At 46.9% G+C, this 17,677-nt stretch overlaps 1 protein-coding gene across 1 annotated transcript in view; it reads left to right on the top strand.

The window, feature by feature from the left end:
• Window positions 1-5,411: 5,411 nt before the first annotated feature.
• The window catches only part of LOC130125520 (clavesin-2-like), a 46,304-nt gene continuing 34,038 nt past the window's right edge, over window positions 5,412-17,677 (top strand). The window contains 2 exon segments of the mRNA XM_056295105.1: window positions 5,412-5,800; window positions 6,040-6,214. Coding sequence (XP_056151080.1) covers window positions 5,412-5,800; window positions 6,040-6,214 — 564 coding nt within the window.

The following is a 17,677-nucleotide window of genomic DNA, read 5'->3' as shown; positions in this document are numbered from 1 at the left end:
ACAACAATGTCGACTCGGCTTTAGGTTCACGCCATATTCATTCTGCATACCCGCCTAACCGGATGCAGAGTGGCTGGAAGATGAAGCGTATGAGGCATCAGGTTAAATCGACCGTCCACTGCAGGGCCAACACACACAAACACACTCCCATTGACACCTATGGGCCATTTAGAGTTGCCTGTTTATGTACCATGCGTGTCTTTGGACACTGGCCCACGACCACAGGGAGAATATGCAAACTGGAATGGGTCCTAGCACCCGCTTGCTCGGAGGCAACAGTGATCAACACCGAGCCACTGCGTTGTCTGCGTTTCAGGTCTTAACGCTTCACTTCACTACCTGTGTTGCAGAAAGATGCCACAATATTTTTTTTCCCCCAAATGGAAAACACACACTGTTCAGTGCGTCAGTTCGACAGCAGCTAAGGGGAAGTAGGGTCACATATTGTCATGTAGTGCCGACGATCATCGCTGTAAGTTATTGTGTTATAAGGCCTGCGGTTTATTAACATCGGCTGATTCACACCGTATTTCCAACATCACGCTCCTTTGGCTCATCGTCCCGGCCGATCCAATTTCAGCACCATGCTGTACGCAGGACTCGGGCATGTTACATCATTTATGAATCGAGTCTATTTTGCCCTGGTTTATTGAAATTGACCTTTTGGACTAGTTTTAAAATGCGAAGGAAAAAACCCCATACTGGGAGACGTTCCGAAACATTTGAATTGCAGTGGGGATGAGCTTTGCATTGCACAGCGGTTGGCACTGTCGCCTCACAGCGAGAAGGTCCTGGGTTCGAACCCTGGGGTTGTCCAACCTTGGGGGTCATCCCAGGTCGTCCTCTGTGTGGAGCTGGCATGTTCTCCCCGTGTCCGCAGTGGGGTTTCTCCGGGTGCTCTGGTTTCCCCCACCATCAAATGAAACATGCGTGTTGGGGTTTTCCTGTCTGTGCCCCTGAGCAAGGCAATGGGGACAGAACTGGAGCTGGTCCCCGGGCGCAGCATGACGGCGGCAGCCCACTGCTCCTAGCTGCACAGATCACAGCTAGGATGGATTAACTTGCAGTAACTGAATTTCCCCAAGGGGATTAATAAAGGAAGCTTAATAAATATCAGGAAAATATTTGAAAGCAGATTTTGTTTCCATCTCTTGCAGGAAATAACCCAGGCGGTGCTGTTGCTTGTTTCATTTTTAAAACCAGACAGCTTTCCGTGTTGAAGTGTGGAACAGACTCCTCTCCTGCTCCTGGGAATTGGGTAGATAACTAGTAGTGTTTATTTATGAAGACCCAAAGTGGAATAAATAGGTGTACATTGCATAATAACATTTAACATGTCTCTGTAGTCTAGTCTAGTAGTTTCTTTCAAATGAAATGAAAGCAGTTAATTTCCCATGTCCCGAAACCTGCAAGGGTTCGGAGGAAGACCTGCGAATATGGAAGCTAATGGAAATGGTTGCCGTTGTAAAAGAGATTTCAACCTCAATGGGAGAAACGAAAGCAAAACAAAAGTGTTGTGCATGTGTGTCGCACCGGGTCCTTACCAGCAGGCCCTGAAAGCGTGACCAGCGTCATCGATAAAACCAGATGTTAATGGATATCGGCTCACTTCCAACCCCGTACTGGATGTCCAAGGCTGTGGGTTCAGCGGCCCGGTAACATTTCCTGCATGAAACAGTCAAATCCACGGGACTTACATGGTCTAATGAGGCTGCATGAGCGACTGGTACTGTCGTGCAAAATCTGCAGCGTAGTCTCGAGTGACTTCCATCTTCATCTCCGTTCTAACTGGGGCACCATCGGTAGTGCCAGCAGCAGTAAGGTAACACACACAGGTCGAAGTAGGACATGAGCCCAAGTAAGAAATACCTCTACAGCTTCTTGCAGTGTTGCAAGACGCCTTTACCAAAGCGATGAAGTGCATTTGTTGTTGCCCTAATAAACCCAACGGCCCATATCGTGTTGTTTTTATAGCTGAGCTAGATAAATATATCATAATTTGGTAGAAAGCTTGACAAAAGAACCCGGTCGTTTGAGCAATTGCTGTTATAAGTAGCACAATTAACATACACACCAGCAGATTTAGTATTTGTTTAATTCCACCTGCAGCCTCGGTTTCCACAGAATATATCAGTCCACATGCAAACGGCTATGCTGGCCATGTATATGGATGAGCTGGTCATTGTTCAGCACAACTAGAATAGGACTTTTGATAATATCACAAGTCCTTGTGCCCCATTATCGTCATTCAGTCACAAAGCCACTTTGCACATATAGTATAGGGACTTGAGTGATTCATTCTATTCAAAAGCACCGCTTTCAAAATGACAGCTGTGCCTCCACCAAACCAAAAGGGGTTTTATTTTGACGCAGGTCCGTAATTCATTTGATTTGCTTGAGCCCCCGTAGAGGGAGCGCAATTATCGGTTTCCCTTTGCCTTTCTCCCCCGGGGATCCGCTGTTTCTCCCTTTCATTGTAAAGCTGTCTCTCTCCCTCCATCTCCTTCCGTCTCCCTCTATCCTCACCCCTTCATCATCACTATTCGACCTCCGTCTGGCTCCGTCCTGCGTCCTGGGCCTTATCTAAATGAAGAGAGGCGAGCAGGGCAAAGATGTGGGAGTCTGGCTGTTTGTGGAGGTGATTGATTGTTGGGTCAATTTAGGGAAAATAGTGGCATTTGTGTGTGTGTGTGTGTGTGTGTGTGTGTGTGTGTGTGTGTGTGTGTGTGTGCAAGAGAGAGAGAGAGAGAGAGAGAGAGAGAGAGAGATGTGGGGAGGATCTTTTGTTGTAATTGAATCAATTTGGAGATTTGCTGGCTGAAATGAGCAAGGAGACGAGCAGGCTGGTTGTGTGGGTTGTGAGCAGGCTGGTTGTGTGGGTTGTGAGCAGGCTGGTTGTGTGGGTTGTGAGCAGGCTGGTTGTGTGGGTTCTGAGCAGGCTGGTTGTGTGGGTTCTGAGCAGGCGAGCCGGGTCAGAGGAACACAGCACAGGGTGTAAAGACGGCAGTTTACAGCACATCTCCCAGCAGGGCCGTTGGAGTGGCTGCATGAAGCCTCGTCGGTTCTTCAGCAAAGGGATTTTCAGATCACGATTTGGTCCATGTATTTTCATCAGTTGGGTTATGGCTTCTTTTTTTTTTAAATCATTCACTACTAAAGTGAAACGACGACATCAATTACAAACCAACAATAGGGGAAAGCGAAATAGATCCACCAGGGACTTCGTTAGAGGAAAAACAAAAGGTGTGTCAGTGATGAGGAAAAATATGACGCTACGACAGAAGCAAACCCTAAACCCATGGTCGTGTCTCAATTCGACTTGTTGATGACTTTTCTAGATCTGAATCAGCAGCCGTTTACTTAGGCCCGCCATGAGGTTAGAAGGTGTATGCGGGTTTTTTTTTTTTTGTATTATTCTTTCGTTGTTAACGATCGTTCATTTTCGTCGTATTTTACATATTTCCGTCATGACGACCACCCGGGTTACTGAATAGTCGACGTCCGTGGCTATCTGGCTCCTCCCTGTTAGGAGGAGGAGGGGCGAGGGGAGGGGCGGGGATGAGGGCGGGGCTCCACCTCAGACAAAGGCGTCAGGTTGGCCTGTAGGCTGATGGGTGATGCCGTCAATCACTTTGATTGACTCAGCCGATTGAACGGCAAAAAAAAATAAATGTGGAGCTTTGTCTTAGGTCGTATGCGCGATACATATCTCGTTTGTACACACGCACACACACGTATATATGTATAAACACCCACAATGAGGGGGGATAAAGCTACAGTTGCAGTGCACGGAGTAAAAAAGGGAGCTCAAAAATAGCCGTTTAGCCAGCATCGAAATCCACAAGCTGCTGAGCTCTATTTTTACATACTAGCCTATCCATCATGATCAACAGCCATTTATTTATTAATGACCGTTGCCATTACTGACTACATGCGATGATGATCATGATTTTTTTTTTACATGCGTATGGTACCAGAAGACATTTTGATGAGTTGGCAAAAAGATGGCACGATAAGTTAGGGAAAAAAAGAGAGAAGAAGAACAGACAGCCCTCCAGGGGTTGCCTATCATCCAGCCGCCTGCTCCCCGCCAGCCAGCAGGTGTTGGCCCCCCCGGAGCGCGATGAATAGCCCGCCCCTCCATCCCCACCCCCATCCCCATCCACCCTCCTCTCTCTCGCTCTCTCTCTCTCTCACACACACACACACACACACACACACACACACACACACACACACACACACACACACACACACACACACACACACACACACACACACACACACACACACACCCTCCGCCACCCCACCCCCTCGTTTCTCTCCTCTTCTCCGCTCCCCTCCCCTTCTCTCCAGATGACGGTCAGACCAAGTGGATAACCGAAGCCCTGGATTTCAGTCACTTTCACCAGGAACAAAACGGCGCTGACGTAAACCTCCTTTAACCGAGAGAAACCCGAGAGGGGCACAGCAGTTACTGCATCTAAATACATATGATCCATACATACCTGGACAGGGACCGGGATAACGATCTGAATAGGCACAGTGGAAGATGGAGGCAGGGAAATGTTGCTGGGATTAAGAGTGGGGATATCGACGGAGTGAATACGACCGCCTGATGCTCTGAGTCCTAACGGAGCAATCGGTGGCACATGCAAAACTGTGCGTGAGTGTGCGCGAGTGTGCGTGAGTGTGCGCGGCGAGGCGAGGCGAGGCAAGGTAAGGCGGCATCACATCTCCGCGGATGGACACCGGTTTTGAAAGGGGAGTTATGGTCGCAGTTGCTGCAGGGTGCCGCATTGCCTGGCCGCTTTGACGCTGCGAGAGTTCTGATGCTTCCGTTGTGAATTGTGCTGTGGAGCAGCTTGATTTGATTGTGGCGTGTGTATGTGTGCGCGCGTGTGTGCGTGTGTGAGTGTTTGAGTGTGTGTGGGAGGAGGAGGGGGGGTGAGATGGGTGAGAGCAGCCGTCTTTCAGCTGCTAGGTTAGGCCATCGATATCAGCGGGTTGGATGCTGCTGGTAAGCAGCTGTATCCTATGCTGCAGGTTTATAACATGCCCAGGAAGTCTTGGAAAACGACCAGTGCTGGACCGAGGTGCAAGATACGTGACGATAGGTGAAAGCCAGGGTAAAGTTTTTCAGAGGGCGCAAGTGAAACTGCCCCGTTATCGTCCGCTTTGCTGTTGCATGCTGAGGCATCATAGCTTCTTGCGTTTATCTGGGTGGATTCTCAGGCCTTCATCTGAAGTCAGGTCCTGATAAGGTAACTACTAGATAAATACCAACACTTGACTGGTGAAGTAGGTGTCTCCCTTCTTGCCAGCTATAACCACCTTTTGTTTCATTGATTCTGCCCTCCTTCCATTGGAAACTGGTTTGGTTTGGTGCCAGTGAAGGGACGCCAGCCACGATGACTCACTTACAGGCTGGCCTCTCCCCAGAGACCCTGGAGAAGGCCAAGGTGGAACTGAAAGAGAACCCGGACACTTTGCACCAGGACATACAGGAAGTCCGAGACATGATTATAACCCGGCCGGACATCGGCTTTCTCAGGACAGACGATGCGTTCATCTTGAGATTTCTCCGGGCGAGGAAATTTAACCACTTTGAGGCGTTTCGTCTCTTGGCTCAGTATTTCGAGTACCGGCAGCAGAACTTGGATATGTTCAAGAACCTGAAACCCACCGACCCGGGCATCAAGCAGGCCCTCAAGGACGGGTTCCCCGGTGTGCTGTCGAACTTGGACCGATACGGCAGGAAAATTCTTGTTCTGTTTGCAGCCAACTGGGACCAGAGCAGGTAACCATCAAAGTGATCAGTCACCAAAAAAGTTTCCTGTGCAAGTTGAAAATGCACCTTAGGGATGTGCACCAAAGAGAGACCAGCACAGATCAAGGATATTGTACTTGAAATTGATTATGCGCGGTCGACTGCCACTTAGTTTAGGGACTGTCTGTTTCGCACCATTTACTCACTTTGTCAACTTCGAAGTTTTGTTGCTCAAATTCATGCCGTTCACCTCTCTCGCGCTCTCTCAGGTACACGTTCGTGGACATCCTGAGGGCTATCCTGCTGTCGCTGGAATCTATGATCGAGGACCCAGAGCTCCAGGTCAATGGCTTCATCCTCATCATCGATTGGAGCAACTTTACCTTCAAACAGGCTTCCAAACTCACCCCCAGCATGCTGCGTCTGGCCATCGAGGGATTGCAGGTACGACACAGCTCTCTGAGTCAATAAAAAAAGAAAAGAAAGAAAGGTGGCTCTGCTTTGACGACAGCTTCCGAGGGTATACAGAGTCATTACGGAGCATATCTGCACGCACAAATTGAGTGTTTACAGCTCGAAAATTTACTCCGGCCCACGCAGCCGGAGACAGCTCGTGTCATATAAACCCACCCAGCGAAGACGGATTCCCATAACCATTGAGTGCCTGTGGTTTAGAAAATACGAACGTGTGATGTACGTGTTGTGTTATATTTAGGCAGACTCACGGTCGGCTATGCTAACCGGGATTTACAGCTCAGGAGACAGTGAGACAGACTGGATAAGATACCTAACTAGAATGCAAGAGGCTCACTTTGGTCCTCGAAACAGAAGGTTGATATCCGAATCCGTCATTAGGCCGTCGAAGAGCCACTTTGCTGCCATTGTCTGAAGGGGGATGTTGATAAAGAGGGTCTTAAGTCTCCCCTATTGAACCCTCCAAACCCTCCACATCACCCATTTCACCAATCACAAGAACAGGTGAGCTTGCTTAAACCTTAAACATGGCGTGATCATTCTGAGGGTCATTCAGCAGGTAGATGATGCAAGAAAGGTGAGTTTAGTCACTTAAATAGTTAGCACCATGTGTTAAATGTGAGAAATGGGTGGCAAGAGGCACAATTTTACTCTGTAAATCCTGTATTTTTTCAGGGATGGCAAAGCGTATTATGATGATGATCTTCATGAATCATCTGCCAATTGCTAATCAAGTCCATCAAAGGTCGTGCTAGCTAGCCATGCAACCAAGAAGTAGTGGATAAGATGCAAAAGTATTTTTCTGATATCAGGAACACACGCCGTATTGTTTCAAAGACGAGGGCACCAGCTTCAGGAACAGACAGGCCAGTTGGTATATATATGTATATATATATATATATATATATATATATATATATATATGTGTGTGTGTGTGTGTGTGTGTGTGTGTATTACACATTTCTGCTCCCCAGTCACAGATTTGAGTCTGAATTGATAGCAGCTGTTAGCTGTTAACACACCTGGTTTCGATCCTTGTGTCAGTCGTGGCTAACATAACTTAAACCTACAACATGATTAGAAAAGAAAAGGAAAAGCAATAGAATTACTCATTTCAATTTGTTGCACTCTGAAAATTTCACTACACCGGTCCGTATGCTTCCCCCCCCTTTTTTCTCCCCAATTGTACTTGGCCAATTACCCCACTCTTCTGAGCCGTCCCGGTCGCTGCTCCACCCCCTCTGCCGATCCGGGGAGGGCTGCAGACTACCACATGCCTCCTCCGATACATGTGGAGTCACCAGCCGCTTCTTTTCACCTGACGGTGAGGAGTTCCACCAGGGAGACGTAACACGTGGGAGGATCACGCAATTCCCCCTCGCTCCCCCCCAAACAGACGCCCCGACCGACCAGAGGAGGCGCTAGTGTAGCAACCAAGACACATACCCACATCCAGCTTCCCACCCGCAGACACGGCCAACTGTGTAGGGACGCCTGACCAAGCCAGAGGTAGAGGGAACACGGGGATTTGAACCGGCGATCCCCGTGTTGGTAGGCAACAGAATAGACCACTACGCTACCCGGACGCCCCCGTTAAGCATTTATGGAGACGCGTTTCCATCGTGGCCCTCAGCGTGTAGAGGTGACAAGTGCTGAGATGTGGATTTCCATCGATAATCAGTCGCGATCGTAATAACAATGTGCGCGTAACGGGCAGGTTGCAGTGTTGTCAGTGTGGCCTCATAGGAGCATGGTAACAAGCATGCTGTCCAGGAGTTCACTATATACCTCTGCTTTATGTGATGCAACTAATGGCACCCTCCATTTGGCTGCTGACTTTTCTATAGGTCGTAAAAGACCCAACTCTCTCCGTGTGGTAGACGAGATGAGTATTAGGTCCAGTCTGCTGCATCAGAACCATCCTATCCTGGTCATATCCGGCCGTTCTTCATCTCCGCACTATAAAATGCATGATCTGATTCGGGCTGCTAGCTTAAAATAGAAACATACTGTATCCACCAGAGATCTCTCTGCCCGACAGTTTGATGTACAGTTGTGCTAAACAAATCAATTCATACACTGTGATATTTGATAGCAGCTGGAAATCTACAGCTGACTTCATTTGCCACCATGGAAAAAAGAAGAAATCCCTATCTAACATGTGAAATATGCAGTACAACGTGTCCACAGTCCTGGGTTCAAAGCCCCTCGATTTGTGCTTGTTAAACTCTTAATTAACAACTGCAGAAGAATCAATAGTTTACCTCGTTGGGCTGGTTTTTTTTTTTTTGGTTGGCTGATGCCTTTTTCTTAATGTAGGACATAGCTTTGACGAACTATAGGAGGGGTAGGTGAGACAATCGGATTCCTTCCCCGCTATAATCCATAGGATTACAAATGTAGTAGGATTGACTTCTTCAGAGTCAGAGTCAGCGAGCGCCGTTTGATACTTCCTTCAACATTAAGTTTGAAATGTGTTAAACTGATTACGCAATACGGCCCAGAAGGATGACCTAGTAACATCTTATCTGATTGGGGTAGTCAGGGAGCTCAGTCATGATTTGAATCGTACATTTTGTTGTGCGTCATTTCCTCGTCCTCACCCGTAGCTACTGACCGAATTTACTCATGCTTGCAAAGAATGTGATTGTAATGTGATTTCTTACTAGGATAACGGTGAGGATCCATGAGTCTTATCCAATGAGAGGGTCTAAGGACAGGATGTTGTGTTGCTGTTGAGCCCACTGAGGCAAATTTGTAATTTGTGATATTGGGCTATACAAATAAAATTGACTTGACTTGACTTGACTTAACGGTAAGGCCTAAATGACCATCTCACTCTGATTCTGTTATTGATATTTTCTCAGAGTACATGCATCCTGGTATATCATGACATCTGCTTCCATGTGCAAAAAATGCCACATTTAAGAATCCAAGTTAGGTTCATCACTATAGTGTCAAACCAAAACTGGTATTCAAATAATGCTGCCTCAAATATTTCAGAGATCATTTTGTAAGAAATGTCAGGTAAAAGATTCTCATCAGCATTAATTCAGACGGCTGAACTATGTATCATGGTGTGGCACAATCCGAATTTCATATTGATACAATAACTTCAAACGATGCTATACGATGATATGGAATTACTGCTCAGCCCTCCTTCTCAGGCAGCCCTCCTGCCAGTCTGTCTGCAGTAGTCTCCAGACTCGGTTTGGATAAATGTAAGCATCCTTATATAAAGATAGGCGCACATCTGCACCATTGACCAGGTAAATCACTCTTGGATTTCTGTGACTCGATAGTCAGGGCCTGAGCCCAGCCTGACCTGCTTGCCACAGTCAACTTTTTTAGGAATTGAGAAAATAACCCCATCATTACTGTTGTGAACAATGGTCTTCAGAAGACTTTCATAAGCCAAGCAGTAATAAAGGAAGCATTTATCAAATTTCATCTGAATATATTGGATTACATCAGAATATTAATGGTCCCACTGCAGAGACCGACTCAGTGCAGCAGCAGATGATAGGACACAGCCAGTAAAAAAAAGGATTAAAAAAGGATAAATAGGGATATAAAACGTGAAATAAAAACAAGCCTCACCCTTGTGTTTCTCACCAGCTGTTGAGTCTGCCTGCATGCAGCAGGACATTGACCACTGATGAATTTTACTTGGTGTTGTTGGTGTGATTTAAGAATACAAGAAAAGTAGTCTTAAATAAAATAAAATAAAGTGTGATATTTATATAAGATAAGATACTTTATTATCGTTGTATGCATACAATGAAATTCATTTGGTGACTCTCAGACCAGCGGCACTAGACAAGGAAAATGATTATAAAACAAGATAAAAACAAGGACAAACAGCATTTAGCATAAATAAGTGAGGTAGCAAAGATGATGATGAGACAATAAAAGACAGCAGTGGCTTTTAAAAGATCAAAATCGTGCATGGGGTTATTGCACATGCAGTCATCCATATTGCAGTGCAGAATAGTGCTACGATAGGATAGTGCAAAACAGTGCATGGGAGATACGGTAGCCAGTGTACGTCACTGTCCATATTGTACCAGTTAGTCCTCAGCAGCTATAGGCAGGTGGGGGTGGGGTGGGGGTGGGGGGCAATAGAGGCTACAGCTCTGGGCAAGAAGCCGTTCCTCAGCCTGTGAGTCCGGGTTTTGATGGTGCGGTACCTTTTCCCCGATGGCAAGGGAACAAACAGACATACAATACGTGTGTGTGTATATATACACACACACACACACATAGCATATGTACATAAAATAGATATCGAAAATATAAGCAGTAAAAAGCAAAGCAAAAGTACAATTTAAAAATCACTATATATATATATTTATATGTGTGTGTGTGTGAGAGAGAGAGAGAGAGAGAGAGAGAGAGAGTGGCTGTCAGTGGGAGGCTGCGGAGGGGGTGGCCGGGGGGGGCCTGTTGATGTTCATATACCACCTCACACTTCTCCTCCTGTGTGGAGACAGGCGTCGGTGTTTCCTCGCTCTGACAGAAGTCCGTTACGCCGCTCCTTCATTCTGCTGACGCCGAGCAGCAGATGGTTCTCTTTACGCCGCATGACAAAGCTTTCAAACAGGCCGCTGCACTTGTCTCCTTTTTTTCCCCTCCCCTCCACTGATGCATCACACGGAGGAGTTGCCCGGAGCTGTATCTAAACACCCAGCGGATGCAGCGGGTGAACGGGCAGGGTGACCTTCCAGTCTCCACGGTGCTCCGTTTTGTCTTTCGTCACATATCCTGCGTTCTGCTCCGGTAACGCACCAACTTCCGCCCTCCTAAGGAGGCGCTGGGTTGGTTGATGACACCTGCAGAGGGAGAGGTGGTTATTCTGGCTGGGTGGCTTGCCTACGCGGGTCTGCTCTGCAGACTAGAGGGGGTCCACAGAGTCCATTAGCAGGGGCTCGTGGTGCTGCAAGTTAAACTTGAACATTTAAATTATTTGCAACGTCTCACCCACAAGCCTGTAGTTATTAAAGGGGTGGTACTTTTTTTTTTCTTTTCTTTTGGATTTTCACCCCTTTTTCTCCGTAATTGTATCCGTCCAATTACCCCACTTTTCCGAGCCATCCCAGTCGTTGCTCCACCCCCTCCGCTGATCCGGGGAGGGCTGCAGACTACCACATGCCTCCCTTGATACATGTGGAGTCGCCAGCCGCTTCTTTTCACCCGACAGTGAGGAGTTTCACCAGGGGGACGTAGCACGCCCCCCCCCCCAAAACAGGCGCCCCGACCGACCAGAAGAGGCATTAGTGCAGCGACCAGGACACGTACCCACATCGGGCTTCCCACCTGCAGACACAGCCAGTTGTGTGTGTGTAGGACGGTGGATCTGACTGCCCTCGTGACTCATGGTAAATTAAACAACAAATGAGACGCATCACATGGCCACTTCGAGGGAGAAAATCGATGCTTTTTCTTACATCTGGGGGGGGGGGGGACACACACATTAAGATCAACTCCTCTGGATTTTCCACTTGATATGGAGCAACCAGGACATGGAGACCCATGTGACCCCAGAGACACACGTGGGGTCCAGCGCGTTTCGACCAACAGAATATGGAAAGGCAAAAAATAAGCCAACTAAACTGTCTGGGCGGACTTGTGAGAAGCTAGCCTAACCCACCCCCCCCCATCACTGTTCTTCTCCACAGCTACACCCCTTTTTCATCCTCCTTCTCCATGTGAGTAGGTACAGACAGGCCAGAAGCAAGCGGGCGCCAGTCCTACGCAGGCTGTTTACTGTAGGCGGTGTGCACCCTTTGCTCTTGCATACTGCTTATCCAGGGTGCTTACTGTCCTCCCGCTCGTCTTGCGTTTTACATATTGGCCGAAGCCGGTCCAAGCGGGGGAAGTGAGAGACATGACCGAGGTCACTGATTATCATAATGAAGGCACCGAGATGTGGCGTCTGTAACCCGTGGTGACTGACTGGATGACATCACGCCTCGTATTGGCATCAGCTCGAGGCAGCGAGGAAACGGCGAGAATAGCGGCGCGTGGGGAAACCTCCCGCAGCAGATAAAATGGTCATGAGCCAACGGGCAGCAGGTCGGTGGCATGACACGGCCACAGGAAGTTGTCTTTATACATGTCATGTGTCCCGGGTGATGACAGTAAACTCTCTCCCCCCCCCCCCCTCTCTTCCGCTCTGTTTCCTCATGTCTGCCCGCACTGACTGGAAACCATATAGGGTTTTTATACAACGTCTGGTGGATTCCCCTGAAGCAGTGTCTCTTGGAAACACATTAGGCTGATTAGATCTATCTATCTATCTGTCTGCCCGCCTGTCTGCCTGCCTGCCTGTCTGTCTGTCTGTCTGTCTTTTCATCAGAGGATGTCAAGAGAATGAACAAATAGACTGACAAAGCGATCGATCGATAGATAGATAGATAGATAGATAGATAGATAGATAGATAGATAGATAGATAGGTACATACATACATACATGCATACATACATACATAGCTTTATATGATCGATTGATGATAATTGAGAGAATATTTCCATAAATGCCATATTTTGACAATTAAAACACACGAGAGGGCTAGACAGATACATATGTACCTACATACATCAGAATCAGAATCAGAATCAGGTTTATTGGCCATGTAGGTTTGCATGTACGTGGAATTTGACTCTGGTTTTGTGGCTCTCTCAGTGTGCTTAACATAGAATAACAACACTACACCACAACAATATTCAGATACACTCACTGGCCACTTTATTAGGTACACCTTGCTAGTACCGGGTTGGACCCCTTTTTGCCTTCAGAACTGCCTTAATCCTTCGTGGCATAGATTCAACAAGGTACTGGAAACATTCCTCAGAGAGTTTGGTCCATATTGACATGATAGCATCACGCAGTTGCAGCAGGTTTGTTGGTTGCACATCCATGATGCGAATCTCCCGGTCCACCACATCCCAAAGGTGCTCTATTGGATTGAGATCTGGTGACTGTGGAGGCCATTTGAGTACAGTGAACTCATTGTCATGTTCAAGAAACCAGTCTGAGATGATTCGAGCTTTATGACATGGCGCGTTATCCTGCTGGAAGTAGCCATCAGAAGATGGGAACATTGGTCATAAAGGGATGGACATGGTCAGCAACAATACTCAGGTAGGCTGTGGCGTTGACACGATGCTCAATTGGTACTAAGGGGCCCAAAGTGTGCCAAGAAAATATCCCCCACACCATTACACCACCACCACCAGCCTGAACCGTTGATACAAGGCAGGATGGATCCATGCTTTCATGTTGTTGACGCCAAATTCTGACCCTACCATCCGAATGTCGCAGCAGAAATCGAGACTCATCAGACCAGGCAACGTTTTTCCAATCTTGTATTGTCCAATTTTGGTGAGCCTGTGCGAATTGTAGCCTCAGTTTCCTGTTCTTAGCTGACAGGAGTGGCACCCGGTGTGGTCTTCTGCTGCTGTAGCCCATCTGCCTCAAGGTTCGACGTGTTGTGCGTTCAGAGATGCTCTTCTGCGTACCTCAGTTGTAATGAGTGGTTATTTGAGTTACTGTTGCCTTTCTATCAGCTCGAACCAGTCTGGCCATTCTCCTCTGACCTCTGGCATCAACAAGGCATTTTCGCCCACAGAACTGCCGCTCACTGGATATTTTCTCTTTTTCGGACCATTCTCTGTAAACCCTAGAGATGGTTGTGCGTGAAAATCCCAGTAGATCAGCAGTTTCTGAAATACTCAGACCAGCCCGTCTGGCACCAACAACCATACCACGTTCAAAGTCACTTAAATCACCTTTCTTCCCCATTCTGATGCTCGGTTTGAACTGCAGCAGATCGTCTTGACCATGTCTACATGCCTAACTGCATTGAGTTGCTGCCATGTGATTGGCTGATTAGAAATTTGTGTTAACGAGCAGTTGGACAGGTGTGTCTAATAAAGTGGCCGGTGAGTGTATATACACACACACACACACACACACACACACACACACACTGTTATCACAAAGTCTGGTGGATTCCCCTGCCGAAATTTCTCTTGGACACACATTAGGTTGCTTAGATCTGACTGTCTGTCTGTCTGTCTATCTAGTATCTATCTATCTGTAATTTTAACACTAGAAACTCGTCCACGAAACAGGCTTTTTATGCAGAAGGAGGAAACTGTGTCAGATGACACTACCCCTCATGTAAGCCTGAGAAGTAAAATCCTCATCTGCGATGGAAGAGTGTTAAACCGAGTAAGCGGATGTGAGTGAGTTTTCTGTCAGAGCCTGACACTAACCACCCTGCAAACTGGGGATCAACCTCCTGCTGCTTACTTGATTAAAGTGCCTCATATCACGGACTGTTAACTTTAACAGGCCACTAAGAGCCAACGGACTACTAAGCCCCAGTGGTTCAGAATGGGTCGACATGTGCATTTCAGGTCAACATGGATCATATGCATTATCATCCCAAACAATTTACAATATTAACAGTGGAGCCAGTGAACGTTTAGGAAATGCTGTCTGGAAATAACAGAAAAGTGGTGAAGACAATTTACGAGTGTGTTTCATGCAACACATTGCCTAGCAGCAAATCATGGTTATGGGATGGTATGCGCCGTCATCTGTCCATTATCAGACCTATGCATGTTATCATTATGTATCATTATGTTAATCTTTGGTTTTTGAAAAACAAGTGAAGCATCAGTCCATGTGTTGTCTATTGAAGACTCCTGTGTGCTGGTGAAGGATAGGGTAGCCTTTGGGTCTACAATAGAGTGCATATTTGATATATATGTTTAATAAATCATATTCATGTCATGGTCATACATATCTATCAGCTATGAGTACAGAAGACAAGTGTTAGCTGAAGCCTCACAACCCTTTGCCAGTGTGTGTGTGTGTGAGAGTGAAAATGTCCAGTGTCCTCGATCAGCGAGAGAGAGAGCTACGTTGTCTTTATGTAGACATACTGTGATGAAGGGCGTCCGGGTGGCGTAGCGGTCTATTCCGTTGCCTACCAACACGGGGATCGTCGGTTCGAATCCCCGTGTTACCTCAGGCTTAGTTGGGCGTCCCTACAGACACAACTGGCCGTGTCTGCGGGTGGGAAGCCGGATGTGGGTATGTGTGCACATGCTACATCCCCCTGGTGAAACTCCTCACAGTCAGGTGAAAAGCGGCTGGCGACTCCACATGTATCGGAGGAGGCAGGTGGTAGTCTGCAGCGCTCCCCGGGGGTGGAGCAGCGACCGGGACGGCTCAGAAGAGTGGAGTAATTGGCCATATACAATTGGGGAGAAAAAGGGGGGGGGTACCGTGATGAGATGTAGCGATCCGATGACGGGCCTCCATGCCTCCCTTTTCATGTCTCTTACGACGTTTGAGGCCAAACGAAAAATGTGAACCATATGACTCTACAGTTTTGTTAACAGTAGCTCCTACGATAGCTATTCTAGATTTTCCGACTAGATCAAGTGTTTTAGTATATTTTTGATCCATCTTGGCACAACACCGGATTCGCGCTCGTGTTTCTCGTCAAAGCAGCTTCCCGAGCTGATTGCGAGGCGCTTGTCTCTGCTCGCCAGCATCCCTTCTCGCTCACGTTGTGGCGGTTTGTGTCGAAGCGAACGTCGTATTTTAGATATCTGTTGATAAGATGGCAGGCAGGCCCGCGGCGCGTTCGTAAGCAGGATGGAGTGGAAGCTCACCTCTTCTTCTGAGAGCGCCTTCATCCCTTCATCCTGGATAGAGCAGTGGGGGTTGAGTTTTTTGTTTTTGTACAGCGCCCTGAGGTCCTCTTGTGATCTTTTTGATGGTGATGGTGCGCGCGCGCGTGTGTGTGTGCGCCCATGTAACCGTGTATGTGAGTCTAGGCATTACTGGGTCTATGTGTTTGCGCAGACTGAGTCAGATAAGGGTAAGAAAAAAACATCATGCCAGAAGAGCACACATAGATTCATGAATTAGCATTTTATTACATTCCTGTTACTCATACTGCTTATCGAAACCAATGCAAACGGATATTATACTACGTCATTTGTTCACAAAAATATGGAAAGTGTTTACAGTGATTTATCATTTATTTCGGGTAAATACATTCAGCATTTCGATACATATGTGAATAAAATGGAAGATATCGTTTGTACTGGTGAGGCCGGTTGATATTGATGCCTTGTAAGGGCCGTCAAGTATTTCTATTTGTCAAGTCAGTACAAGACAAAAATAAGCAAATTCATTCTAAAACGAGAACGCCACTGATCCGCCCTGACCGTGTGTGGTTTAGTATTGAATATTGTAGCGAATTCGGGGGACAACGCAACCACAGGAACTGCCGCGGCCGGGAAGCGGACCCGTATTGCCGGAACCGCAGGAGACATCGCTAACCGCTCGACTAAAGTATCAGACCCGCCAGCCAGCGGCCAGCGTGTCTACTTATCCATGCACGTTACAATATAATACCATATTTCCCGGACAACAAGACGTACCTGAGTATAAGTCGCACTCAGCAAAAAAAAAGGGAAAAAGCGTTGTTGTGGGGCAGGGGGGGGGGCATAAGAAGCTTCGGCCTATGAGCCACATTTATATGGTGCGTATTTTCAATTGAGACACAAGATTAAACAGTGCCATCTAGTGGTCTTAGTTGAAATGCAGTGCATTCGTCCAGTAAAATTACATTGTATAAATAGTTTGGAATATAAATCGCAGGACCAGCCAGACGAGTAAAAAAAAGCAACGATTTATAATCTGGGAAATACGGTGTGTGTGTGTGTGTGTGTGTGTGTGTGTGTGTGTGTGTGTGTGTGTGTGTGTGTGTGTGTGTGTGTGTGTGTGTGTGTGTGTGTGTGTGTGTGTGTGTTACTGACTAACTAAAATGCACGTGTGTATTTCAGTTATCTGTATTTTGGAGCCCCGCACTTTTATTGGTGCTTAATTCAGTGAGCCCAGTTTGCTATTGTAGTTAATGAGGACTGCATCGGCTTTTGTGAAGTCAACATAAAAGATGACACATAATTACAAATGAGTTCCCTCCTTTCACCGAGGCTACGTTTAAATCTTTACCTTTCTTTTCATTCAGTAATGTTGGACTTGGACACACTGGTTCAAATGTGTCTGCAGTGCTACTAATACGACTGAAATAGCAGGATCACAGACTCTTTGACCAGCAGTGTTGGCCGCATTATTGGCACAGTGACTCATGGTCATCAAAGTTCATGAATACAGTCTCACAACTCGGCAGCATATTTGGTTTTTGAAAAACAGGAGAAACATCAGATGCAGCGCATCAGAGCAATGGTTAAAGAGCATCACCGCACCCAAAATAAAAGCCAAACTCACTGATAGGACAGCAGCCCCGTTGCAATGACATATCAGAAAGTATTACCCACACACATACAAGAGATGACTGGCAAGTTGTATGCGAACAAATTAAATTAATTCGACATTTAAGA

The sequence above is a fragment of the Lampris incognitus genome, chromosome 15 (genome assembly GCF_029633865.1).
Source record: "Lampris incognitus isolate fLamInc1 chromosome 15, fLamInc1.hap2, whole genome shotgun sequence".
Taxonomy (NCBI): Eukaryota; Metazoa; Chordata; class Actinopteri; order Lampriformes; family Lampridae; genus Lampris; species Lampris incognitus.
The sequence above is the reverse complement of the archived record's forward strand: the minus strand, read 5'-3'. Positions and strand labels throughout refer to the sequence as shown.